General features: G+C 49.0%; 2 protein-coding genes across 4 annotated transcripts; both read left to right on the top strand.

Moving 5' to 3' along the window:
• Positions 1-290: 290 nt before the first annotated feature.
• Positions 291-17,316, top strand: VIPAS39 (VPS33B interacting protein, apical-basolateral polarity regulator, spe-39 homolog). Of its 3 annotated transcripts, XR_003252094.1 has the most exons (21): positions 291-398; positions 510-602; positions 1,124-1,223; positions 2,548-2,691; positions 3,629-3,667; positions 4,016-4,080; positions 7,580-7,636; positions 8,647-8,739; positions 9,401-9,434; positions 9,893-9,995; positions 10,080-10,107; positions 10,302-10,375; positions 10,930-11,005; positions 11,297-11,431; positions 12,001-12,042; positions 12,474-12,563; positions 13,049-13,135; positions 13,738-13,827; positions 14,180-14,284; positions 14,565-14,688; positions 17,186-17,316. XR_003252094.1 is itself a non-coding variant. In XM_026057147.1 (20 exons), exons 2-20 carry the CDS (start codon positions 510-512, stop codon positions 14,583-14,585), a joined length of 1,476 nt encoding a protein of 491 aa, XP_025912932.1. In that variant the 5' UTR covers positions 291-398; the 3' UTR covers positions 14,586-15,476. The 3 variants fall into 3 exon arrangements, 2 of the variants coding, with proteins under 2 accessions (XP_025912932.1, XP_025912933.1); XM_026057147.1 differs by lacking the exon at positions 17,186-17,316 and having other exon boundaries at positions 14,565-15,476; XM_026057148.1 differs by lacking the exon at positions 17,186-17,316 and having other exon boundaries at positions 298-388; positions 14,565-15,476.
• A 219-nt stretch (positions 17,317-17,535) lies between these two features.
• Positions 17,536-25,024, top strand: NOXRED1 (NADP dependent oxidoreductase domain containing 1). The gene is made up of 6 exons (XM_026057193.1): positions 17,536-17,687; positions 18,735-19,060; positions 20,172-20,349; positions 21,723-21,877; positions 22,700-22,922; positions 23,534-25,024. Exons 1-6 carry the CDS (start codon positions 17,536-17,538, stop codon positions 23,823-23,825), a joined length of 1,326 nt encoding a protein of 441 aa, XP_025912978.1. The 3' UTR covers positions 23,826-25,024.
• The last annotated feature ends 654 nt before the right edge of the window (positions 25,025-25,678 follow it).

Raw genomic sequence — 25,678 nt, 5'->3', positions numbered from 1 at the left:
TCCCCGCACCGCCCACGCGGCTCCAGAGGCTCCTGGAGCCGGTGCCCTACGGCCGGGTCGCCACGCCACGCCGCGCCCCACGGCCGCCCCAAGCGCTAACTGCCCGGTACCGGCAGCGCCACCCGTAGCAACCGACCCAAGGCATCGCAGCGCCTCGCGCAGCCTGCTGGGACTTGTAGTCCGGCCCCGGCGGGAGGGGCGGTGGCGCTCGCAGGGCATTTCGGTACTCGTAGTCCGCGGACGCGGGGCCGCCGGACTGAGGGGCGGCGGGGACACTACAGGTCCCGGCGTGCTTTGCGGCGGCGGCCGCCCTTCCCCCTGCGGCGCCGCGCCGTTCCCGGTGCCGGTGTCCCGCGCAAGAGAGGCGAGGCGAGGCGAGGCGAGGCGGGTGAGGCGAGGTGGGTGAGGCGGGGGAGGTGCCCGTGCCCGTGCCGCCGTGGTGCGGCGGCGGGGGGGGCGGCGGGGCCCTCCTGCGCCCCGGCTGACGGTGCGGCGCGGTGCCGTTGCAGATGAGCAGGGCGAGGGCGGACGAGGAGGAGTACTGGCACAGCTCCAAGTTCCGGGCCTTCACCTTCGACGACGAGGATGACGAGCTGTCCCAGGTAGGGCCCCCCGCCGCTCCGGGCCGCGTCGCGGGGGCCGGTGCGAGGCGGCCGCGGGGGGCGGCGGTGCTGCCCGCGGCCGCCTCAGCACCCGGCCGCGGCCCTCTGACCGGTGCGCGCGGGCGGGCGGGATGGGAGCTTTCCTGGTCGCGCTGTTGCCAGCCTGGAGGTCGAGCGCTCTYGCCTCACCCCTTGGTAGCCAGTCTGAAGCCCCGTTATAAGCTGCGATGGTTCCTTCCCCCGTAGGTCACGCTGCATCTCCTGCTAGTCTGAGCTATTTGCGTCTGTGTGGGTGCCTGCAGCCTGTGCACCCGCATGGGGAGAAGAGGAGAGGCTGCCTTTGGCTGTTACACGCCCACAAGCACAGATGCCTTCTCCAGGGAGGGCAGACCTTCAGCGGCCTAGAGGCTGGGGAGGCTGCGTACAAAATTCTGAGGGAGGTTGTTCGAGAAGGCAATAGGAAACAAAGAGCTCCATGCAACATTAGTGCTCTCTATCACAAGCTCTTTCTTTGTCCATAGCTAAAGGAATCCAAACGGGCAGTGAATAGCCTTCGGGATATTGTCGACGATGATGACGATGACCTTGAGAAGGTCAGCTGGAGTGGGGACCCTGTGGGAAGTAAGTGCAGAAGTACTCCAAGCTATTGCTGGGAGGCAGTAGGGTTAAAATTACCATTTAACTTATGCTATTTATTTGAGGTCAGGAGTACTACAGCCTATCTAATCCTGACTTTGCTGTTACTTCAGATCAAGTAGTGAGCCACTTGTTTTACCTGTGTAGATCTGAAAAGAGAGCAAGCAGAAGCAGATGACATAACTAGAAAGAGTGCAGACAAGTGGAGGGAATTTACTATGTTTTTCCCATTATGTAGCTCAGCCTAGAGCAGATATTTTGAGGGTTAAAAACATTTTGATTTTCATCGTGTTCAGCTGACCTGCAGGATTGTGGGTGATATCTGCTTCACACTGCTACCTGAAATGACACCACTTAAAGTTCTCTGTGCTTTGTCTTGCAACACTTTAAGGAGATATTTCAAGGTTTGGTGTGTTTAAGGACAGGCTCTTATGCCTGAAGTTTGAAAGAGAATTGAAAGAATTAAACAAATCCATTTCTAGTGATGGTGGGAGCAGGCTCATGATCCTCATGCAACTGCTGTCTGTTGCTCTTTGGGGTTCGTGACCCATTGTTGCCATAAAAACAGTTCAGGCACTTGCTAGCCATTGAGCACCTTTCAAACAATGAAAGCTTAAATTTGGATCACCCAGAGGACTTTCAATGAGCCTGATCTTCCTGCCCTATGCTGCGGCTCTTCCCTATGGTTCAGGTCTTTTTTCTTCCCACCTAGGTCTCTGCCCATCACCTATTCTTTTGTTACTCTACCCTGTCCTAAATGTGCGTGTGCAGCTACATGAAAAGAAATGAAAACTAGAACAAGCAGGAGGAAGATGTATGCATTGTTGCCAGCAGTTTGTGTACTTTAATAGTTGATTTGTCTCTGTGGGCAGCAAAGCTATCTTGGCTTTCCAGTGTCCAGGAGGGAATGTTCTTATGCCTCTCTAATCTGAGATAAGCAAGGGATTCTCTGTCTTGCCTTGTACCTTTGGAGAAGGAATATGGTTTACCCCATACAACAACACACAAATGTTGGGTGGCATGTATTTTTTTAGTATAAGCCATAACCAGCTGTACAACACTGCTGAAATACAACCATTTCTGGAGGAGAACAGGCAACTGTTTAATAAGCAATATTACATGATGCTGAGAGTCTCTGCACTGCATTTGATTAGTGCTGGGGGTCAGAATGTACCAGGATGTGCTAGTGTAGAACTTACCAGGACACATACATTCCTGCCCTGCCTTAAGATCTTTCTTTRCAGACTGTTTTTCTTTTTCTCTGCCTTAAATGACTACAGTGGTTCTGTCTGTACATTTTGTCTGTTAGGTATCTCCTGGTCAATCAAAGAGACAGCCTCCAGCAGTACTAGCTCCCTGGAGAGCCGAGATTCCAGCCTGCAGAAGGGTTATTCCTCCTATTCTGCTTTTCCCAAACAAGCTTCCTCCTACTCCCTAAGCAGCCTATTCAAAGGTGAGGTTCCTCATACACAGTTTGGACAAATGGGCTTTTCCTCAACAGTCTCAAGGGGAAATCATTTTATCTTAGCATTTTCTGCTGGGTGTATTACAGAACAGGAAAGATCTGATCTCTTTTCAGGGTAGGGGTATATCTGCCACTGATCAGAAATCAGAGACAGTGCATGTCTTTTGCAGAAGAAGACAGGCTCTTCTGAAAGGGACTTTGGTGATTGTAGCTTCTTAAAAGCCAAGTTTCACAGAGTAGCAACGTAGAGCATAGCACTTTACAGCTACCCATTTGCATGATGGAAAGGAGCAGGTCACAAAGGGACTGGCTTGACCCGTGTGGCCTGCATTTGATCCTCAGTACTGTGGAGAAGACAGGCTGATTATCCTTTACTTGGAGCTTAGCTGGCTGCTGTTGATGTCTGTAGCTGGTTCAGCATACACACCTTGGCGGCAGCAGCAGTGGTAGCACAGTGGCTTGCAAGAGTTCAGCTCTGTTGTCTTGCAGCTAGAGAACAAGTCAGCCTTTTTCTCTTTCTCTGGGGTGTTTTTTACTCACAGCTTTGATAATATAGTGATAATGAAGGGCATCAAAATCACAGCCTTGGTGAATGAAGCTTCCCTGTGTTGCGGTGGCCTAAGCAGTGCTGTACCCATGAGCCTCTGTTCTGCAGGCTATCTAGCTTCTTCTGGCCTTGGCCAAAAGAGGGCAGATAGGGCCAGGGTGCCATATGGTTTGTGATGCCACAGGTTATCTGAAAGCCTTAGACTGCAAGCAGGTGAGCCTGAGGTATGACAACATAGCACAAATCGCTGTACAGAGTGGCTTGTTCTACATCGGCTTAGCTGTGGCTCACTGGCTAGTGGTCTAGAGCTGTGTTCCCTCTGCAAGAAACGTTACTCGGAAAGAAGCAGTCTCTCATGACAGTTTGTTTTCATTTCAGGGCGAAACAAACTTCCAAGTTTCCAGTCTCTTTCAGATGGTAAGTCTTGAATCCTTGCCTTATTTTGGGAGGGGCATAGTTTTGCATAAGAGACTTTTACCCAAAGCATTTCCAAAGAAGGGGTAGTGTCATCTTCCTTATATTGCAGAAAGGGAAACTGAATCATAGGTTGACTGAAAGTCACCCAGCAAACAAGCAAAAGAGTTGGTGTGATAGTTTGGGGCCTATATATAAGTGAAGTGTCTGATTTAGATCGACTTTGTATTGCCATTTGATGCTTGAGTTTGGGTCTTCTACCAGGGAAACCAAGAAAAGGGTGGTTTCAAAAGTGAGTGTGAATCAGGATCTTGATGTGCTGCTACTCATAGTTTTGTCTTTCCTTCCCAGCTCTCTCTGACACAGGGGTTAAAAACTACGCCCCGGAGCTGCGCAGACCAAAAGCCGAGTACAAGGTGAGCAGCCTGTGTTTGTAATGCTGAGACCAGAGCACTGCCAGGAGAACTGCCTACTGCAAAGGTTTCGTGGGAAGTGATTAATCACTGTTTCAGACAGCAGAGGGTAATGCAGGGGATAGGACAGGGAGGTGCAAAATGTAGAACCAACCTCACAGTAATTTAGGCATTCTCTGCTTGTGCCCAGGAGAAGGGACCTTTGGTTCCACAAGAAGGGATATTAGTTATTCCTTCTCTTAATGTCTTGCCCATCAGTCTCTGTGAAAGGAACTCTTAATAACGCCTTGCGTGTAAGCTCGTTTCATGCTGGATCAGATGCATTGGCATCATTTATATTCCTTAAATGAAATGGGAACCTACAGCCTTCTAAATCCCTTGTTCATGAATCACAGGAACACCCTGGTCAGGGAGAGCACAAAGATGGAGTTCCAGTTGGCAGGAATGTTCTTCTCCCAGGTAGGCGGTGTTAGATATTGCTGAATCTCATGGGCTTCAGCACCCGGCAGATTTTTTCTGTCCCAGCCTAGTAGATGGGAGGCTGTGGTTCTGTGTCCTCAGGTCCAGCCAGTAATAAGGCTGAGCTCATTCCCAATAGGCATGTGCGCACACACGTGCACCCCCCCCACACACAGTGCTAGCACAGTTGTCCACACAGATCAACACAGACAGAAAACAGTGCCTTTACCAGCAGACATACAAACATACAACACTCAGGCCTGATCCTGAGCATCTTCTCTGTCTGTTCAGGATTGAAGTCCACTAGCACAGCATACCCACACCATAGGGGTCTCTCCAGTAGCTGGTCTTGGACACCCAATCTATCTAGCAGCTGGCCCCCAGATCCCAGTCTCCTTCAGTTGCTGGCACTTGGATGCTCAAGTTCTTGTTGTTCGTTGTCCCACTCCAGGTGCTGGTACTTGGACCACTTATCCTACTCACTGGGTAGGTGAGCTTGAAGTTCACTAGCATTCACACAAACACACACGCTTGAAATGGAGAGGCCACCCACACATAAGGTGGTTAAAAATAAGATTTAATAAGAATAAGATAGACTGCAGTGATCAAGTGCAGGGCTCAGTCAGACAAGCACACTAACCTGCCACCTGTTTACGCTTGACTGGCCCCCTTTATCCCTTTYTCCGTCTATTTTCCCATGCTTGTTCCTACCAAATTTACCTTGATTTCTTCCTTTCCATGCCTTTTGTCTTTCTCATGAGCATCCCGTAATAAGGCTCACACATTCCCACAGTCCTCTTAAAACATCCCAAGTTTCTCTTTCTCCTGCATCCCATATTAAGTGCTATACTTCTTTAGGGTTACATGGTGTTTGGGGAGAGTTTCTTTGGTTTACTCATATTAGCAGGTTTCATACAAGGGATAATGGTCTACTCTATCTTGTTTGATGGTAGATAGGAGTAGCCAAGTCAGAGTACTCAGTTTGTACTGATTAGGTTACTGGGATTCTTCATTCTGTCTGTGGTCATCTGATCCTCACCAGATCAGTGTGTTTATGGTGATCACTCTTTAATCACATTACCTAACAGGCAGCACTTCCTGAAAGTGCAACAGGAGAAATAAATGTTCTATGTTGTGTCCTGCTCTGTGCTCTGGTGCCTTCAGGAACAGTGAAGCAGGAAGAAGGGGGTTGTACAGCCTCATAAAAGCAGGTAGAAGTATGTAAGTGGAGTGGAACTAATAAAGGAAAGCTAGTGTCAACTTTGAAATGGTGTCCTGACAGTGACAGGCTGAGGAGCTGCCTTTGGCCAGAGATGCTGGAGGGAGCCCCAGTACTCAGGACATTTGACACTCAGTTATATAGTGACTTCAGAGACTCATATGCAATGGTTTCCTAATGGAAAGGGATTGGGTAAGGCCCTTTTTTCCCTAGATCTGGGATTTCAGTAAATCTTCAATGAATTTTAAGTTCAGTATCCTTAGAGCTGCCTTTGCATACTGCCTTTCTCTGTCTCTTTTGAGGCAGAGTGCTGTATTACGACCACTTTTTCTAGGGCCTCACATAGACTTAGATGCCTGCTTGGAGTCTGAATTCAGGCCTGGCTTGGGCCACCCATTATCCAGTGTTTACAGATCCTGGTGTCTTCGGGGGAAGAACTTGGCTCACTGTAGCATCTGTAGCATATTACCTGAGGATAGTCTAACTACAGGCTTCAGTGCTGTTGTCACATTTGACTAGTCCTGTGTGAGTCCCCAAGCACTTACCTAAGGCTGCTGGCCTTGTATTCTCCACACTACTGTGGAAGGCTCACCAGGACAAGTGTGTCTGAGTTGTGGTAAGAAACTGAATCCTTCTCCCTCAGCTTTGGACTTGTCAATTTTGCATGTATTTTGTTTGTCCTTCTGAAACCAACCTTGGAGCTTTAATTTGCAAAGAGGATACCCTGTTGAAATGCACTGTCGCGAAAGGAGTGATGCACTTCACTCGTAAGAGGGAAGCAGCACTATGTTTATTGCAGTAAGACAGTGACTTAACAAAGTTCAATCCTAAATAAGAATGACTTAATGAGGTTCGATTGGCAAGGTTCACTCAGTTATTTACTGCATGAAGGACAGGGTCAGATGCGTGTGCAACGGAGACCCTCCCGTTGAGTCACGAGGTTTAGACTGGACCCCCTTGCTTTCTAAACTCCTTCGGAGAGGAGCCTAGGTGTGGCTGGATCCAGTCCTAGTCTCAGGCTTGGTCAGCGGTTTATGTCTAAGGGATTATGTGCTCAATTAGTCAGAGATATAACTCAGCAAAGTTTCGTGAAGTTCGCAAAAGTTCAGCATGCTATTAATCACTTACCGAGGATCTGTTGCAGGTAAGGAATCTCTCAACCTCGAGGAGTAACCTTGAGAGGCGTCTCTGCTCAAGGGGAGGTTCTGCAGTGCAGCCCGCTGCCGTGCAGGAGAGCTCAAGGGGGTCTGGGCTGCCCCCTATTTATGGGGGGGAGATGACTGACTCATAGTCATATTTGCATACTAGACGGGCCTTAGTTGGCGCATGCTCAACCAGCCCCTACATACGTGCTGTTTACAGGGAGGTCAGGTTGAGGGGGAGAGAGCACATCAGTGGAGGGGAAAAAAGCACACCGTCACACGCACCTCCTATAAAGGATAGATGGACCTTACCCAGGCAATAGAAAGACCCTCCTTTGACCCCTCAGCCTCTAGTATTCTCCACCAGCACACAGACTCTGAGTGCACAGCATTCCCACCTGAAGACTGTGAAGATGCATCCTCCTAATAATCTCCCTGCAGCAGCTGAATGAGAAGTCCAAGAAGCTATACCTGGGCCTGAACCTCCCCTGTGCAGAGTGCCCTTTGGGTATGGCAGGACAGTGTGCAGGCATGTCCTTGAGTGGCTGGATTTGGTTGCCCTGTTAACAGAGACTGCCTCTGGGCCATCGCTCTGTTCCAACACAAGTGAAAGCCAGCTTGGAGCCCACTAGAGTAATCAGGCCTCTGGAGGCTCAAAAGCTCTTTGTTTTTTGTGTGGCAGGATTACAGCAGTGACTGGAGCCCCAAAGATACTGTCAGGCGAATGCAGAGGGGCAAGGTAAGGACCTTCCTCTTCCATCTGCTTGCAAGAGAGGAGGGTGGGTACTCCCAAACTGCTTTACACCTTCCCCATGCTTCTGGCTGTGTCCAGGATCAGGAAGGGGGATCCCTGTTGCTTGCAGCACCAGGGAGTGTGCCGTGCCTGTCTATTGCTTTGTCAGGTGGCAGCACTGGGATCACCCTAGCTCAAGAGCAGCAGGAGACCTGCAGGGTTTTCTTGGGTTGTTACTTGAGTTGTCCCCCTCAGCTAGGTTCTGGCAGAGGGTATTTATCCACCTGTGTTCTTCCCTGCCCTTTCCACTCCCTGAGGCTATGGAAAAAATCCAAGACTGTGGGGCTTTACATCCTTTCTCAGTTGATGGCAAATGGAGGGAGGAAGATGACCAATCTTTATTATACTGGAGCTGTAATCTTAGTCTCAGTTGCCCCAGAGTTTGCAGCGAGCACACAAGGAGCTTTGCGCAGAGGTAGCCATCAAGATATCCATAGCCCTTTAGAGTTGCTATTGAAGCTACCTCTCCTTACCAGCTGCCATATGGTTTTATTCTGCATGTGTCTCCTCAAATGGGGCAGGTGCACCAAAGGCTGAGACGGACCATGATTATGGGGTAATAGAAAGGAAGTACAAGTCCCGCAACTCCAATTTTCTCATCTCCTCCATGGAAAGGGCCCTAGAGAGTTCCCTCCTCCTGTCAGGGCTGGTAGTTTGTGGTGTGCAGGGAGTCTGGCCTTGTTACAAGGGTGCTCGGGAGAACTCTGCATGCACAGTGTTTGCTGTCCCAGCCCAGGCAGTATCAAGAGCTAATTCTGCAACCCCTGTGGACAGATTCCCAGGGATCATGCAGTGCATGGTTTCAGCTCATGAAAAGTTCTCCAGTGGGTGGGAGGACAGTTATTCATGTTGCTGAAGGGCTCAAGGGGGAGGAACAGGTAGGATCTTGGGGCTTGGTTCAGCCTGGGGACTTGCCTCATCACCCATATACCATCTTTTACCTCCTCTGTCTCCAGGTCTGCTCTCTAGAGAGGTTCCGCTCCCTGCAGGACAAGCTGGTGCTCTTGGATGAAGCTGTGGCAGGGCATGATGGGAACATCATTACAGCTGTGAGTCCTGCTGGGGCCATATCCATATAGGGCTGGGACTTTCTCAGTGACCTCACAGAGGGCCCTTGTGAGAATGCAATCAGTTGGCCATTTAATGCTGCAAGATGAAGGATTGTTCTTTACTTAAAGCCAAGAAGTTACCAAAGAGTGTCAAAGTTAAAGGCTGGGAAGCTGCATATTCCTGCTTTCTTTCCTGCCACTCCACAGAATTCCCATCAGGTGATAACAAGGAACCTGATCCTTCAGCTTTACAGATCTCTGCAGCAAGTTCTTGAAGGCCACGGTTTAATCTGTTCATTGCAGCTCAGAAGACTTGAGGGATCTCGCCAGCTTATCTGGCTTCCAGAGCATCATGCAGTAAATGGGGTTGTGTCAGACCATCCCTCATTCAGGTCTTTTAAGCCCTTCAATCTCCCAAGTAAAGTTTTTTCTTTGTAAAACTTGGTCTCATTTATCTAAGCTCTAGAGAATCCAGTCAGCTGTGGCTCTGGCTCATTGCTTGCCCAGTGTCCAGTAGGCAGCAGAATTCACTTTAGTGCAAGAGCTGTGCCTTCAGAGGGCCTTTACAAAAGTTTCCCCAGGCCTTGACCAGTTCCCTCTCTGTTTAAATTCTGGTGAAGATTGATCTGTTCAGCTGAGGGCTGCCTCTCTGTGCTCACAGGTCCTGATATTCCTGAAACGGACATTAAGGAAAGGTAAGCATGACCACAGTCAGGGTTTCTATGGTGTGTTTCAGTTAAAGGCAGAGAGCCTGGTTCTTTCACTAACTGCAAGTTGAGAAGAGAAAGCAGCTGGGGTATTGCTGCTTTACTGAGCATGAAATGTCTGTGAGTGCAGTGAGTGTAAAATGGGAGGGAAGTGATGATGCCCAAGAAGGCCCCAGAGAGGAGCTTTAAGCATTGGTAGGTGGTAGTAGTGATGGGGTGAATGAGAATGAATCTGGAGGGATAGCAAGCTGCTGTGAATTCAGCTGGCAGCCTGGTGAACAGGACGCTTGTCCTGTCTCTAGACCTCTAGGGCTGTGCTTTGAGGAGGGATGGGGTTGCTGGATTCCTATAGTGGCTTGCAGCTCCGTGCACTGTGCTTAGCCCCCTCTGTGGCTCGTTAGTGCTAACTTGCTTTACTCATGTGCATATATTCCTCTCCCCCACAGAGATCTTGTTTCAGGAGTTGGAAGTGCGGCAGGTGGCCCTGTGTCATCTGATCCATTTCCTCAAAGAGACGGGTGAGCAGAAGTTGCTTCTGGATCTGCTCAGGTGAGGCTCTTGCCCAGTTCTGTGGCAGGGCTGAGCGTGCTACTAGGAACCTGCCCCAGAACTGATGCTCCTTCCCTTTTGCAGGTTCCTGGACAGGACTGAGGAAGTTGCAGTGAGTATTCCCAGGAGCTGAAGCTCCCCTTCCTCAGTGAGGAGGGAGCACAGAGCACAGGAAGGGCAGGGAGAGGCTGGCAGCAGGGTGTCTGGTTGTCAGGGGAGAGCTTTGCATCCTGATTCTGTTCTCTGGAGTCCTGTGCCTCCCAAACCCATGAGAACAGACTGTGCTTGTCTTCCCTCTCTCTCCAGCTGTCCCAGTACCGGGAGCATTTGAACATCCAGGATGTAGAAAAACGAAGGGAGTTTCTGAAAGGCTGCATTGGGTAAGAAAAAACCCAAGAGAATGGGTAAGATGTAGGTGCTTAACAGACGGTGGTAATAAAGAAAATGAGACCACTTCCTAGTGCTGTACTGCAGCTTATGTAGCTCAAGAGCTGATGCTGGTTTTCTGTTGGGGGAGTGGGATATTGTGAGATGCAACATAAATCAAAGAAGAATTTAGGTTGATCACTACTCCAGCATCTTTTGCTGCTTGTTTGGGGGCAGAGGTGCTTCAGGGACCTTCTGTGCACTGACCCTTCAGGTTGTGAAGGGTGAAAGCTTGGGTGCCTGGGCACTCGAGGAATCAGTAGTGTCAGCTTTAGGTTGTCCTTTGAGGGGTGCCAGATAATTTCTCTTTCTCTGGAGCCAGTGTAGGAGAAAGCCAGAAAGGACAGTGGGTGGGAGGGTTAGTGAGGCAGGAGATTGAGTACCTGCTAGCCCCTCTCAGGCTGGGGATAGAGGGAGGTGTTCCTTGCTGCATCCCCGTACATGGGAAGCACACTCAGCTGTACTGTGTTAAGAGCTGCTGACCGTGTCTTCCTCTGTGTCTGGCCAGGCTGCCATTTTCAGCTGAGGATACATCTCACGTCCAAGACCATTATACCCTGCTGGAGAGACAGATAATCATCGAGGTACGAAATCCTCCCTGCTGGTCAGGAGATGACTGGGGCTGGCTGTGAGGTCCCCATCTGTCCCTAGCTCAAGCACTTTTTATCTAACTTGCCTGCCCTGACTAGTGTAGTTTAACTGTCATCCAAGCTGCTGCACCAGGCACAAGTGTGAAATATCAGACCTGAGATTTCATGGCCTGTTGAGGGTGTGCTTGTGCATCACTTTCACAACACTCCCTCCAGGTCTCTGCCACACAGCTAGGTAAGGCAGCTGCCTTGACTCATGCTCGCCCTCTCTCTCTGCTTTTCCAGGCCAATGATCGGCACTTAGAGACAGCTGGGCAGTCAGAGATATTTCGGAAATATCCTCGCAAGGCCTCAATTCTCAACATGCCACTGGTGACCACTCTTTTCTACTCCTGTTTCTACCACTACACAGAGGCTGAGGTGAGGATGATGTGGGAGATGATAGGGGTTACACCTCATCCCTACAGCCCTTAGTACGTGGGGTTCTTAAGCTTGGCACGTTAATGAAGGAAGGGAGGGAGGTCATACTTTCATCCTCTAGATAGACCTAGAGGAACCCAGCTTCCTTTGACCATCCAGGACCGGTTTGGAGTTTTCTCCTGTACTCTGAGACAGGACATTCAGCCTGGGACAGCGTGTTGGGAGTCACCTAAAAGCAATCACTGTCTTGTACTGCTGCTTCCAAGGAGCCAGAAATGGCCCTTAATCCCATGAGGCTGAGGTGTATGGTGATGGTCTTGGAAGTGCTGGAGTTGCCACAGCTTGAGGATGTAGGGAGAACCAAGCCAGAAAGCTAATGGAGTGGAATAGTGTCTCTCTCCTCTGCCAGCTGTTCCCTCCTATGGCACTGGCATGAGCAACAAGCAGTGAAGACTTCTGTGGAGGGGAGATTTACCCTGTGTTAGGCAAGTGCTTTACAACAGAAGGTGTCTGAACCTCTCCCTTGGCTTCCCATGCTGAATTTGCACTGACTTGTCTACTCTCTCTAGGGGACATTCAGCAGCCCAACCAACCTGAAGAAAACGTTTAAGGTATGGGACCCTTTGTGACTGCTGTCCTGATGTTGTGGCAGCACCAGCTGAAAATATAGGCAGCCAAGTTGAGTTAGCAAGGGGGCTGAGTAAGAGGAGTTTAAGGGGCTCAGCACTGAGGCAAGGAGGGCAGTGCTGCATTCTCCCTGAGCAGAGCCATTCTGGAGGCTCAGAAATGCAAGTGGGAGCTGTGTGGAGGCTTTCATTGTCCCACTGAGCAGGGACCAGTGCAGCCTGGCTGCAGCAGCATTTGCAAATCCCCATCTCATGCCTTCTGCAAGTGCTGGCCCTGGCCTCACACACCACCTTCCCTCCTTGCCTGGCTGTGGGCACAGGTCCTGCCAGGGTCGGAGGCAGGTGACATTCCTCTCCATCCCACACAGGCCCTCTGAGCTGTGCTATCGCTCTAACTGCAGCTCTCTGCCTTGCAGATTCCTGATAAGCAGTATGTGCTGACTGCCCTGGCTGCGCGGGCCAAGCTGCGAGCTTGGAATGATGTCGATGCCCTTTTCACCACGAAGGTGAGCTGGGGAAAGACTTGCTGGGAGCTCGATTCCCAGCGCTGATATCCAGTGCTGATACCTGGCTTGTTCTGGAGTTACTGGACAGACTGGTTTTATTTCAGTGGGGCCCAGAATCTCTGCTGCAGGAAGTTGCAATGAGTTCCTCGTAGGGCAGCTTTCCCTGCATAAGAGCTCTTCTGGGCCTTGCTCAGCTCTAGCAACTGGGTCAGAGAAAGGGGCTGCCCCCATGCCTAGTTTGTAAAGGGTTCACTGCCAACCTGAACCCAGCTGCTGAATGCCGGGCTCTGCCAACGGTGCGTGTGGTAACAGGTGGGGAAGGTTGCCAGCAGCTGGAGAGAGATTTTTTCCCCCTTCATTGAGGGCATAGTCTCTTGCTTCCAACTTCAATCTATGGCAACCCTGTTCTCTGCTTTTCTGCCTCTTCTGGCAGTGGCTGGAGGGATTGCCCTTAGAGTTAACACTGGGTTTGGCTCTGGTTTCAGAACTGGCTGGGCTATACCAAGAAGAAGGCACCCATTGGTTTCCACCGGGTGGTAGAGATCTTACAGAGGAACAATGCTCCTGTGCAGGTGAGCAAGGAATTCTGTGCTCAGGGTCAGATGTTCCTTTGGGGCACCAAGCCTCAGGCTGGCTTACAGCTCTTGGGCCATTAGCAGGGGCCACTGCCTGTGTCCTGCTCTTCACTGGGATTTGGTGTGTGACTGATTCCCCAAGTGAGCTGCCTCACAGGTGGCTGGCTCTGCCAGTGGGGCACAGCACTCAGCTGAGCCAGCTAATGACCCACATGTCAATGGAAAGTGTAAACGGGCATGAGAGCTGGGTCCTAGCTGACTGCAAGAGGGACAGCAGGCCTAGGGGAGTCTGGGAGCACTCCCCACACAGTGCATTGCCAGCTTTGTTTGCTACATTAATTTTCATACTTGATCAATCTGGCGGTGGCTAACCTGATCCACAGGAGTGGGGTAGCTAGGTAAGACTAGGGTCTTTGTGAGCAAAACTTTACTGCCTCCAGGGTCCTGAGCAGGCTTGTCCTGGTCAGTTGTTTTCTTAGGATGGAATGGGTCAAGTCTGTGATAACCAGCAGTCTTAAAAAGATTTTGTGGTTGGGGTGAGAGAGTGAGGCAGGAAGTGCCTGCAAAAGTGAGCTGACACACTCTTCCTTCCCTTTCAGGTGCTGCAGGAATATGTGCGCCTGGTGGAGGATGTGGAGACACAGTTAAACCTCGCCACCAAGTACAAGTGCCATGATGTTGTCATTGATGTGAGTCCCTGCTGTGTGTGCGAAGAGGGAGGATGAGAGCCTGCTTTTCCTCCCTAGCTTTCCTCCTGTGCTCCTCTCTTGCTTTCCTGCCGCGTGCCTGGTGTGTTTTTTTTATCCCTGTGGCTTGGGAACACTATGGTCAGTGGAAGCCAACTGAACCAGGAGAGCAGTCCCTAGGGTTTGTGTTGTGCCCAGGCCAGATCTGCGCAGTCCATTTGCACAGGCAGCCAAAGTCATCAGTGGCAATTTGAGGGGGGAATCGAAGATTGACTCCTGTTCATCTGCAGGGCACCGTCCCACCGTGTAAGTGTCCCCTTCACTCATCTGGGCTCTGGTTTTGCTCTTTATCTAGACATATAGAGATCTAAAGGATCGTATCCAGCTGGCAGCGTATAGATGCAAAGTGGAGCGGGGCTCTGCAGAAGAAGAGAAGATAGACAGCATTCTCAACAATACGGTGAGAAACACTGCTTTACCTTCTAGAGACCTTCATCAGAGACAGGCATACACTGGGTGTGCAGTAAGGGCACGGCTGTCCCACATCCTTTGCTCCCTTCTGGGAAGCTAATGTTATGTTTGGGGTTGCATTCAGTGTAGGAATGAAGGGTGAAACTGATAGGAATAGTACCTTATGGGCATATTTGCGCTTCTTGGGGAGTGAGGCTCACTAACCTGGCTCCAAAGGGATCTATGGTAAGCCCTGATGCTAGTTCTGTTCTGTTCTGCCTCTCTTTTAGCAAATCCGATGGAAGAACTGAGCACCTATGAAGCAGCCCGCTTGGCCATTGCCTTGCCAGTGAGAGAAGAAACCATGGAACCCTGTCCAGTGCCAAGAGAGCAACTGTTACTTGTCATTGCATGGTTAATATCCGTCAGTGACAGTGGGTGCCTGTGGCTTGTGGGACAGGCATTTGGGCTGGTGGAAGGCAGCTGCTCCAATGTAGCCAGTGAAACATGGCCAGCAGGGTTGATTCTTTTTGGAATCTGAGTCTCTTTGACTTGGCTGTAAGCCAGGCATGGCTTGTGTTTGCAGATGGCAGTCGCTGGGCACAGCAGGGTTATATTTGCTCTGTGTGGTGAGTGTCTAGGCTTATTTTAGCAAGAGGAACAGATCAGTCACACTCATGGGTCTCTCCAACAGATGATGCTGACCAGTCCCTATAACACTCCTAGCTGACTTGGGCATCATCAGCCATGGTTGCGTCCAGAGTAAAGCCTATGGGGCTGTGTTCTCCCTGCCTCGAAGAGCGTGATAGAGGAAAGAACCAGCTGTACCTTAAAGCCCATTTTTCTTTTTTGTTGGTTTGTTCTGGCTCATCCCAGGAAAAGAGGTGTTGTGTGAACTCCAGAGAGCCAGGGCAACAGCCTCTGCCAATATCTCCATGCTGGTACTCAGCAGGTACCTTCATCAGGGAGGAGTAGGCATCTGGTGTGGAGCTGGTCAGAGCCCTGCTGGGTTGGGCAAAGACCAAGCAGGGACCCCTTTCRTTAGGCACAAGCTTGCTGGCTCCAGCAGCTCTTTTCTCTGAGTGTTATGCCAAGAAGGACTGAACTGCATCTCCTCAGAAACATGACTCCTCAGGCAACTGCTGGCTTCATCCTTCCGGATCTCACTTTATTCCTTAAATAAAGCTGTCTCTTTCTCCTTAGGTTGTTTATTTCCTTCCCACACTAAGCACTTTGTCACTCTGAGTGCTGATCCTGAGCAATTCATCACACCTCCCACAAGTGAGTAGGTAGGGTGTTTTCTCATGTCCTGAAAAGCACGAGTGTGACCATGAAGTGGCTTTGCCTGCAGCAGTACCTTATTTCACACCTTCAATGCCATCAGCACGGATGGGTATAGTTGAATGTTGCAGGACACTTTGCTGCCCTAGGGATAGTCACACGGAATTGAAGGTTATGTATGAAAGTGATGTTCTTTCATGGGGGCAAGGCTGAGCTCCAGGATCCCTGCTGCACTGTGTATGAAATGCAATCTCAATTTGGTAGGGTGAGGTTTGCTGCCAGGCTTAAACCATGTACCCCAGGCAGGGCACTGCTCAGCTGTAGGATTTGGAATGGTGTCGCTGGTCGGACTTTGGGTCAGGGAGCACAAGCAGGAGAAGCTGAATGCATACATGGAGAAATCTGATGGAGCCTTAAAATCTTCATGTCTGTGTTCTGAAAAATGGGGTCTTCAAGCCAGCAGAAAAATCAGAGGTTGCTGGAGTTAATTTGATCCTCCTGTGTGATTGATTTGAGTGCCAGGGAATGCTCTGCTCTGGGGGATGATGTTTGGGCTCTGGAAAGAATGGAGCTCACTGCGTAAAGCTGAGATTCTACCGAGGCACCTGGTAACCAGGCGCTCGCCGTGGCAGCGGCACTGTTTGGGCTGCATTGGCTGGGCGTCCACAGGGGAGCCTAGAGTGTGGGAACTGAGTGCCTAGGGCTTGCTGCCCTTGCGGGCAGGGCCAGCTCCTGCTGCAACATTACTGTCGGGGCGCATGAACAGGGACAGAAGCTGAGCAGACAGAAACTGTCAGGGGCCTTGTTCAGGTTGCCCTTGTTCCTCACGTTGACTGTGGTGCCACGGGCATCGGTGGGCTGCAGGTGAGGAACAGCTGCAGGACAGGATTCCAACCACTTGGAGTGGATATTTGAATCTGCTGAGGTCTCCATCCCTGCCTCAAGCTTGGCTGAGGGTGTTTCAGCCCTGTTGATGCCTCTTTGCCCCATGGGAGACATGCCTGAGTTGGGTGAGTTGCAGAAAGCAGGAAAGGGCCTGTTTTGCTTTATTCTCTCTCCCCTTCCTGTGCAGATGATAGGTTTGTGATACACTGAACAGTGCTCTAGTCTCAGTCAGGGGTTCAGAAACAATTCAGATAGTTCAGCAGTGCCCTGTTCTGGTCAAGAGCACTGTACATCTGCCTCATGTCAGGCTAAACTGCACCAAGCTTCCTCTTTGCTGAAACAGGCAGGGCTGGGAGACCCTACCATCTCTAAACCTCCAGCACTCTTGCTGGCTGGAACACCAGCTCCCCAGCACAGGAGGGAATCTGGTTTCGCTGGGCACTTAGAGCTTTGTGGGCTGGTCATAACCACTGTCTTCTTGTGACGACTGCCTTGTACCCCTGTAAGCATCCCTGTGGCTCACATGAAGCAATAACATGGGTACCAGACAGGGTTCTTGCATCTGGATGCTGCTGAGCTGGCTGTGCCAAGGAATAGGGACTTCCATAGCAAATGTGGGAAGGTGAAGGAATTGATGGATTGCTCAGCTGGGGAGGACAGGAAGCACAGTATTACTACAGTATGCAGATTTGAACTGAAAAAAATGAATCACTCATTCAAGGCTTGATTTTCTCTTCACCTTCAGGCTTGGAGCAGCTTGAATGAAGTCTGGTCAAGTGCTGTGCCAGCAGCTTGCAGATGGCTGAGTTTTCAGGTCTATTTGGGGCTCACATAATAGGGAGCTGTAGCCTCATTAAAGCAGCAGATTCAAATATCCACTGATGTGTCTTGTTCTCAGTGGCTGCATTGCATGGGGGGAGCTGTTGCTTTTCTAGGCTCATTCACTGCAAGGAAAAACCTTGAGAAGAGCTGGGGCCTGTATGTTGCCTCCACTTATTCTCTGGCAGGTGCTGGGCTGGATTGCAGTGCTACGTGAGTGGAGGCCATGTCCCTCTTCTAAATCCTCATTGTGGAAGCTTGTCCTTCTGGGCCAAGATGTGGGATATTGCAGAGATTTTCAAGTCTTCTCAGTCTGAGGAAGAAGTAGAAGGTGAGCAGGCCTTGATGTATCTGGCAAGGCGCTACAAGGGGCTGACAGTGAATGCATGTGCCCATGCCATCTTCTGCAGACTTCTTCAAGCCCTCAGGTGAGGCGGAATTTAGCTCTCCACTGTTGGTAAAAGGTGCTGGCTGGGTGAAAGAAGCATGTCAGGGAGATAGGCTTTGAGGAAAAAACCTTGAAGCATTGAGCTCTTTCCAAAGATACTGCATCTTTACTGAGCTGAAACATGATAAAGGAACATCACTGATCATTCTGATGTAGGTCTAGACAGCACAAACACATCACTGGGAGAAGTAAGGTGGCTGGTCTCTGCAGTGAGCTTCTTGAGCAGTTCACAGTAGGTCTATATGAAGTAAGCATTATATGGGTAGGCCAGCTACATTTTGTTAGCTTTTTATCTGGTTCTTCCTAGGTAACATCTTATGTACTGTTCACATCCACACTAGCTGCTGAACATCTGCATTTGTATAAACTCACAGTCAGTCAGTCTTAAACATCTGGGGGTTTCCCTTCAATTAGACTGTTTTTCCCCTGAGAAAACCAGGGAATGGAAGTTAGTCTCTAACACCAAATGAGGGTTTTGTCCCAGAAACCTAGCAGTGCCCAACAATTGTTACTTGTTCCTGCAGTTAGTTTGTATGATTTGTAAAGAGTCAATTGTCCCGTGTTAACATGTGGGACATCACTTTTCAGCAGCAGTCTCTCATGTCACTATTCTGTACTCGTCATGCTGACTTGTCCCTGGACTTGGCCATTGCATGGGTTGATGTGTGTCAGCTGGGTATCAGCTCTTAATTGCCAGTCTGCTTTACAGTGACACACCAGAGCAAGGGCCAACAGCATGTCTGGTCCTTAAGCCTCTTTTTAGCCCCCCCCCCCCCAAAAGGGTAGCAGTGGCTTTACCCTAGCTGGAGAGACCTCCGTTCTGCCCTGGTGAGCCCTGGGGCTTTGGGGGTGTTTGGTCATGGAGGTGTGCTGGACCAATAAAGCAGCCAGTTAGCCCCAGCAGGGTGGTGTTGAGTGCTGTGGACACCCTGCTTCCAAGGATCTTGTCACAAGCCTCACTGATGCTGCACGTGCTGTGCTGCAGCTGTCAGGCGGATGTGGGGCTGTGAATTACTTTCTGCCTGAGTCATATTCAAAGAAGTGCCCAAGAGGTGAAAACCTCCAGGCACCAGCATCACCCACTTCTCAATGGGTGGTGGGGAAGTGTTTCCTGGAAGGGTAGGACAGCATGTAGCTTGGGGGTCCCACTGGGCTGGTGCCAGTTCCCCTGCTTTCCCAGGCCGAGCAAGACTGAGAAGTGTTTGCCAACTTCCTTGGTGGACAACTGCAGCCTGAAGGTTGGGATTATCGGTGGAGGTCACCTTGGGAAGCAGCTGGCCCAAGCACTGCTGACGCTGAGCTGGGCTCCATGCTGCAGTATCCGCATTTCCACCAGGCGCCCGGAGAGCCTGGGTAAGTGCTCCTGAGCCTGGATTTGGAAGTGGGACTGCACTTATGTGGACTTTAACTGGATTTTCCTATAGCACTTCAGGCAGAACTCACTAGAGAATGCTCTCCTGCCAAAAATATTGAAGGTATTGAAACTCCAAATTTTTATGGGGAAGCAGAGGATGCTATTGTGGAAAAAATCTTCATTCAGTTGGAAACCCACCGTCCACTAAATGCTAATTTAGTTGTGTAAAGTTTTGTTCACCAGTCCCTGTTGACCTTGGTGGAGATATTGACTCTGTTCTTTGAAGGCTGGTTAGTTTCACGCCACTTCTAGTTAAGGCTCCCCCCCCCCCCAACACACACACACTTTTGCTGCTCTTTTCAAAATTCTCCTTGTCATATGTGACATTTGCCATGAGTTTTGTCAGTGATTGAGGCTCCAGCTTGTTAAATATTCATCCAACAGAGACAACATCTCTCCAAATCTGCATCAATGCTGAAACTGAGAAGCTCCTCTCCTTATTTGATTACTGTAGGGTCAGTTGTACAAGACAAGCTTCTTGCTGTGCTCTGCAATGCTCCAAATGCCCAGCGAGGAGAGGGAATTAGACTGCAGCATTACAGCAACTGTTTGCATACAAACTGTCAACTGCCCCGTAAACTGTTATATAAAACATGATGAGTAGGGAGAACTCTCCTCCAGGGAAATGCTTAGAACAATAAAATCCTCTTTCTAATCATCTCAGAGTAGAGAGGAAGCAGGGGTTATTAAATGGCTTTTTATAGATCTTGAAAACTAGCCAGATCCCAAGACTTGGCTGTTTTGGCTAAGGCTCTAAATCAGTGTTTATGAACTGGGGCCAGACGGCTGAATTCTCTGCATGTTTATTCCGGGCAGAGACGCTTGCTTTGTCACCAAGGTGCCCTTCGCCATGTCGAAATGGTGAGGGGTGGCTGCCAAAGTCTCTCAGTGCTACCTTGGGAGGGCAGTCCCAGCTAGGGAGAGGTGGTTTGCATTTCATCTGCATGCAGCGGAGAGCAAGTACCACGCTGCCTGTGCCTGGCGGTCCTGGCTGCTCGCCTGCCCTGGGTCTGTGGCTCTGAGCACCTTTCGCCTTGCTTATCTCAGCAGACCTGCAGGAGCAGGGGATTGGGTGCTTTTACGACAATGCTCAGCTGGTGGCCTGGGCAGACGTGGTCTTCCTCTGCTGCCTCCCATTGCACGTGCTGACCGTCTGCTCTGTTGTTCGGCCTGCAATTCGGAAACCCTGTGTTGTGTACAGCCTTGTCACCGCTGTCCCCCTCCGCAGGTAATATGGACTACGCCATTGGAGAGCCTGGATGTGCTGCCCTCATCTGGGATCTCATGGGGCAAGCACAGTGCATGTGCTCTGGTCCAGCTGCAGCTGCAATGGGAGCAGTGCTCTTACTGCCTCTTGATTTTATTGCAAAACATCATCACAAACCTTGTCATGTTCAGCAGCTCCCCCAAATCTGCAGTTGCTGGAATCATGGGAATACCTTGGAATTCCAGCTTTCTGTTTTTCTAGAGCACGTTTGTACACTTTGTAGCTATAAACTTGAAAACACGATGTGAGCCTGTCAAAAAAAAAAAAAAAAAAAAGGAGTCAAAAAAGCTCCAGATCAAAAACAATACTGGTATTGAAAACCCCTTCTTGCCAGGGCCTCAAATCATCACTGTAAGGCCCATTGAAAACTACCCAGAAAAAAAGGGAGCAAAGAAGCAGAACACAGTTTTTGTGGCTGAAAAAAACCCAAACCAAATACTTACTGTTTCATTTCAAGCTGCTGCCTTAACTTTGGAGAGGAGCCTGTCCTGAGGGGTTCGAATGCCCAGAGGGGTGTTGCTTATCCTCTGTGGTCAGCCCAGTCCTTAACCTTCTGCTGAGGCAACTGATAAGGGGTCAAATGTGACACTGTTCTTCATGCTATGGGTTAGACTGTTAACTGGTAAAAAGTTTGTCAATCCCACAAATGATAATTGCTGACCTCTTTATCATGATTTTAAGAACTTCCTGCTTCCTCCTCCTCCTTTCTGCTGGTTAAACCCAGTTTCTCCCCACCCACCTAATCCAGGCAATGCCTGCACACACTGAGGAGGCAAGCACAAGGGACAATTTTTACTTCTTCTTTTTTAAACAGACCACTAATTGTGCTACAAAATTGACAGTCCTGCTGTGAATATTTCTCCATTAGCAATGTTAAGGCCCACAGACTAGCTTGAACACAGGCACTGAAGAGCTGTCAAATGGGAAGAACCTTTACAACTGGTTGTAGCAGCTATTAAAAAAGAGTAGTCATTAAAATCCTTAATAGGTTGAATTCCAGCACGGTTGACTCAGCCTCTGCTGGTTGGTACAGTGGGATAATCCCTTTGCTTTTCTCTGCATTTCCCTCAGGTATGACCTTAAAAATCCATGATCTCATCTGCACTCTGCAGCCACAGCTGGCTCCTGGCACTTGTTCAGAGTGAAGGTTTGCTCAGGCCAACGTTTATTCTCCTCTGTGCTATGTTGCACACTCCAAAAGCTGCTGTGTTCTGGCAGTGGCTGCATCTCTGCTGTTGCTGTAGGGTCTGGGGAGCTCTCTGGGATAAAGAGTGCTTCAGGAACATCCTCTTGCTTTTTGGTACACACAGTTCTTTGGCTGGCTTTGCTTTCAGGTTGAAGCAACTCCTTTCCTACAGTGCCATCATGAGGCCACAGTACCAGTGCTCTGGCAGGGAGCCCATAAATGAGTGGGGGATGAAAGGGACAGTCACAGCTGCACTGCAAGACACTGCTGTTGTGCAGGCAACATGTCCCTGCAGTTCCCAAGGTAAAATCCCTCCCCCCCCCCTTTTTTTTTTAATTTGATCACAGTTCTTCTGGAGTTGCACTTCGCTGTTCCTCCGCCTGTAATACTCTGAGCTGGGTACAGACTGACAACAATAGCTTTTAAACTAGGTGGTGCATAAATGGGTCCTGTACTAGAAGTGAATGGGCCAAATGACCCACTGTGTGTCTCCCTCACCAGTTTCTCTGCTTAGTGCTCCTGGTGCCACTCTCTTTAGTTCAGGACCACTCTTCTCCATTAATGTACCATCCAATTTCTTAAGAACTTTCCCTTAGTAAGATAATAGTAGCTCTGATGCTCACAGGCTAAAACTGTGAGCAGGAGCTGAGATCTGCTTTCTGAGCAAGCATCTGGCCCAAAAATCTTTCTGTAATGCCTCAGGCAGAACCTCTATTTCCATGTTCATACCCTTCCTATTGCCAGCTTGGCAATTACCAGCTGCTACCTCTGTCCACCACAATTTCATTATAGGCTACTTAATTCCTGCCTTGCTGAATGTTCTTAAAACAGCTGCAGTGCTCTTACTCCATGGTGTCTGTTGGACTGAATCGTTACATGGCTTTATATGCAGCTTGTAAAGGACTCCTGTTTACTTGAAGGGAATGTACTACAGAAAATATAAGCTCTACTAGGCTTATTACTACTAATTTCAGCATGCCTCGCCTAAAATCATCCTAAACCATAGGTTTCAAATAAACCAGATGTGATTGCTAATGCAGCTCTTCACAGGATTGCAAGACTGAAATATCTCCTTACACTTGTATGCACATTGGTTATTGACATTTGATTTTGGTTGCTGTGCAGGGAAAATCAGAGTCAACGCCAAGTGGTTGGTGGCCATTTTCTATGCAGCCCTGAACAGCAGCATGTGGCAGAGCCTGCCTCACCAGAAAGCACTGAAATTACTCAATGACCTGTGTTTTCCTGAACACTGCCCCTTCTGTGCAGAGCAGAAAACTTCCTGCCCGCTGTTTGTGTGTGAGAGTTTTGTCAGCAAAACATTTGCCTCTTCAATGAATCAAGAGGAGTAAGTAAAGGCTGTCCAGGCTTTCTCTTTGCTTTCAAACTTGCCACATTCCACAGCTGAAGCATGGACTTCTCTTGTTGGGTTGGAAGGCACTGAACTGGTGTTTCTTTCAGGACCATGTACCTGCTATGAAAGATTGCCCTAGATGTTATATTAGCAATAGAAGACTTGGACTTCCATCTCCGAGCTGTTTCATCCCTGGTCCCTGCTTGGCTACTTGTGAGGATTTTCTGAAGTCACTGGTCAGGACAGAGGCTCTGTAGCATTGGATGCAGAAAAAAAATCCTGTAGAAATATCTGGAGAGGGCTGTTCTTATGGGAATGGACTAGACTGTTCAGGATGTAAGGCTGAGGATACACTGGTTGACAGAAAAGGCTCTTACTTGTGCATGATAGTTTTTGAGCCGTTACACTCAGTTTTGCTCTGCATGACAGTTCTAGCTTTGAATGCCTGGAATAGTTTAAGATTCAAGTCTCTGAGCCTGATTGTCTCTCAAAGGCCTGAGAAAGAGAGGCATAGTCAGAGATCAAGAAAACCATTATTTCTTAAATTATTAGCTGGTGTGGGCTGTCATTTCCCATAAATGAGTAAGCTTGTTTTCTCTTCCCAGAACCTTCCCCTGGTTTGACCTGACAGCTGCACAACTGAGAGAGTCTCCCTTTAGCCAGCTGCTAGAAAACAGTGAGTCTGTATGGAGCCATCTCGCTCTACTATACCAGAAATCCTTTGGAGACTGGCCTACAGAGCAACATGGGCTGATCAGCACCAACACATCTCTTACTTCAGCTGTAGTGGAGCCTGGTGCAATGTTGGATCGCAAGTCCTCATTCTCCACAACTGCTTCTGAGATTTCGTCAGAAATCCTGGAGGAAACTACTGACTATGATTCTAAATCCTCATAAACTGTAACGGAGCCCATGACAGAATGCTTTGCTGAGATCCCATCCCAAAGGGGTGGTAACTCAGAGATACTGATAACCCTTTTCTATCAGTTCCCTCTGCTGGTTTCATGCAGTTGTATGTGGTGAAAGAACACACTGTGAGGACTTCATCTTGCAGGGAAAAAAATAATGCCAAACACCTAATAAATATTTATTTAACCATTGCTCAATCATAACATAAACCATTGAGGGAGGTAGATGAAAGATTAGATAGTGGAATTACATAGTGTTTCCACTGTTCTGTTCTGAAACACCATTTTGTATCGATCTTCAGCCTTGCCAAGCATAAAAGCAGCAACCCTGTTACTAATGCAACAAGCACTGAGATCTCTGACTTTCACATTTTAAGGCCTGAGCCATCTCTATGGACCTGAAGCCTAGGCCTGGTTGTTAACAAATTGCTAAGGATCACCTTGCCAGCAAGCAAGGCTCTTGCTGAGCAGCTGTGGAATAAGACAATGACTTGTTGCCTCAGACTGGTCTGAGGAATGTGAGAATCAGCACTATTTGCTCCTGAACTGTTTAAAACATCCAAGCCGATAACCCTATGTACGTTTGCTTCTGCAAGTTTCACACACTAGACTACCCAGCGAATCTGCTTGCCCCTGGCCGCCTGAGTCTTGCTTTATTTCAGTCTGAACTTGCTTATTAAGAAGTCATGATGCAAAGTTGCATCATTACAAAGTCTTAGCCTACTACCTGACTCAACCTCACTGGGTTTCTGTTGCAGTTTTAACAGGAAACTGAATTACAGTTATGTTGTATTAGCTACAGCTTTGCCCTAAATAACCAGACAGGATCAGGCCCAGTCTTTTTTTTCCATGGGGGATCTCAAGGAAGTCTTTGTTGCCAGACAAAGTAGTGATGATTTAGTCAGAAGCATTCTTCCTGTTGAGCCAGGCTTTAATCGATATTTATCCATACTTCCTCGCTGATGATGGTACGCACTTTGGATAGGATGTAAAATTAAAGTCGCACCACCACGATAGTCTATGTGATACTTCTTTCAAGGAAAGTGGAGTTAGCTGCATCCAAATCCACTCAGGGCAAATCATTTCTCTAATTCTCTAGTTCAGCTTACAGTATTCTCTTATGCTTCCTGCCTTCATCTGTCATGAGTTTCAGTACCGTTTACTACAATAAACTGCTGCCTGGTCTTACCTCACAGGTAATCATTTCTGTCGCGAGGACAGGGATTCATTGTTTATGTTGTAACTAAAACCTTTCAGAGCACTGACAGCATCAGGTACCACAAATGTATGCTAGTTATTGTATATGCCATTTATCTTACATCTGGGTTTAACAGTGAACCAGGTCTGCAAATGCTAAAGTGTGGGAGAAGTCTATTCACTTGAGTCACAGGAAAGTAATTATCAATTGCTGGTAAGTAAAACATGTCTATGATTGTCTTTTGGTCTTTTTAATCAACTGTGAAGCAGCAGAGAATGATAGTGGTGCAATCATGCCTGATTTATAGCTTCTGCTTCACTTAGTTCCTAGAAGCAAACTAAGGATGGTGATTGCAGAAAAAGGCCAATATAGGGATGTGTTTGCTATCAAGAAATGGCTAAGGGCAGCAATATTCTTGTCTTTAACCTAGAGAAAGTAGAACTGTACCAGCTTGGACAAACTACAGGGTAATAAGGGTTTCTATTGCTCTCCCAGCTRGGCTTTTTACAGAGATAGAACTACAGTGTGAAGCTCTAATCCTGACTCTGGGTGCTCTGCAATATTGGGAGAGTATCTGCTTCTACCCCAGTCTGGATTTGTTCCAAAGAGGGAACTGTAGCGTAGGGCTCCAGCCCTGCTTCTTG

Source organism: Apteryx rowi, unplaced genomic scaffold (assembly GCF_003343035.1).
Source record: "Apteryx rowi isolate R43461 unplaced genomic scaffold, aptRow1 scaffold_137, whole genome shotgun sequence".
Taxonomy (NCBI): Eukaryota; Metazoa; Chordata; class Aves; order Apterygiformes; family Apterygidae; genus Apteryx; species Apteryx rowi.
This window is presented reverse-complemented; position numbering and strand designations above follow the sequence as displayed.

Excerpts from the sequence above, each read along its gene's own strand:
- VIPAS39 (XM_026057147.1), top strand. The coding sequence starts at position 510 with ATGAGCAGGGCGAGGGCGGACGAGGAGGAGTACTGGCACAGCTCCAAG. Across the intron at positions 7,637-8,646 it reads GGCGAATGCAGAGGGGCAAG|GTCTGCTCTCTAGAGAGGTT; the intron begins GTAAGGACCTTC and ends CTCTGTCTCCAG. Across the intron at positions 14,285-14,564 it reads ACAGCATTCTCAACAATACG|CAAATCCGATGGAAGAACTG; the intron begins GTGAGAAACACT and ends CCTCTCTTTTAG.
- NOXRED1 (XM_026057193.1), top strand. The coding sequence starts at position 17,536 with ATGTGGGATATTGCAGAGATTTTCAAGTCTTCTCAGTCTGAGGAAGAA. Across the intron at positions 20,350-21,722 it reads ACCGCTGTCCCCCTCCGCAG|GTTGAAGCAACTCCTTTCCT; the intron begins GTAATATGGACT and ends CTTTGCTTTCAG. Across the intron at positions 21,878-22,699 it reads ATGTCCCTGCAGTTCCCAAG|GGAAAATCAGAGTCAACGCC; the intron begins GTAAAATCCCTC and ends GTTGCTGTGCAG.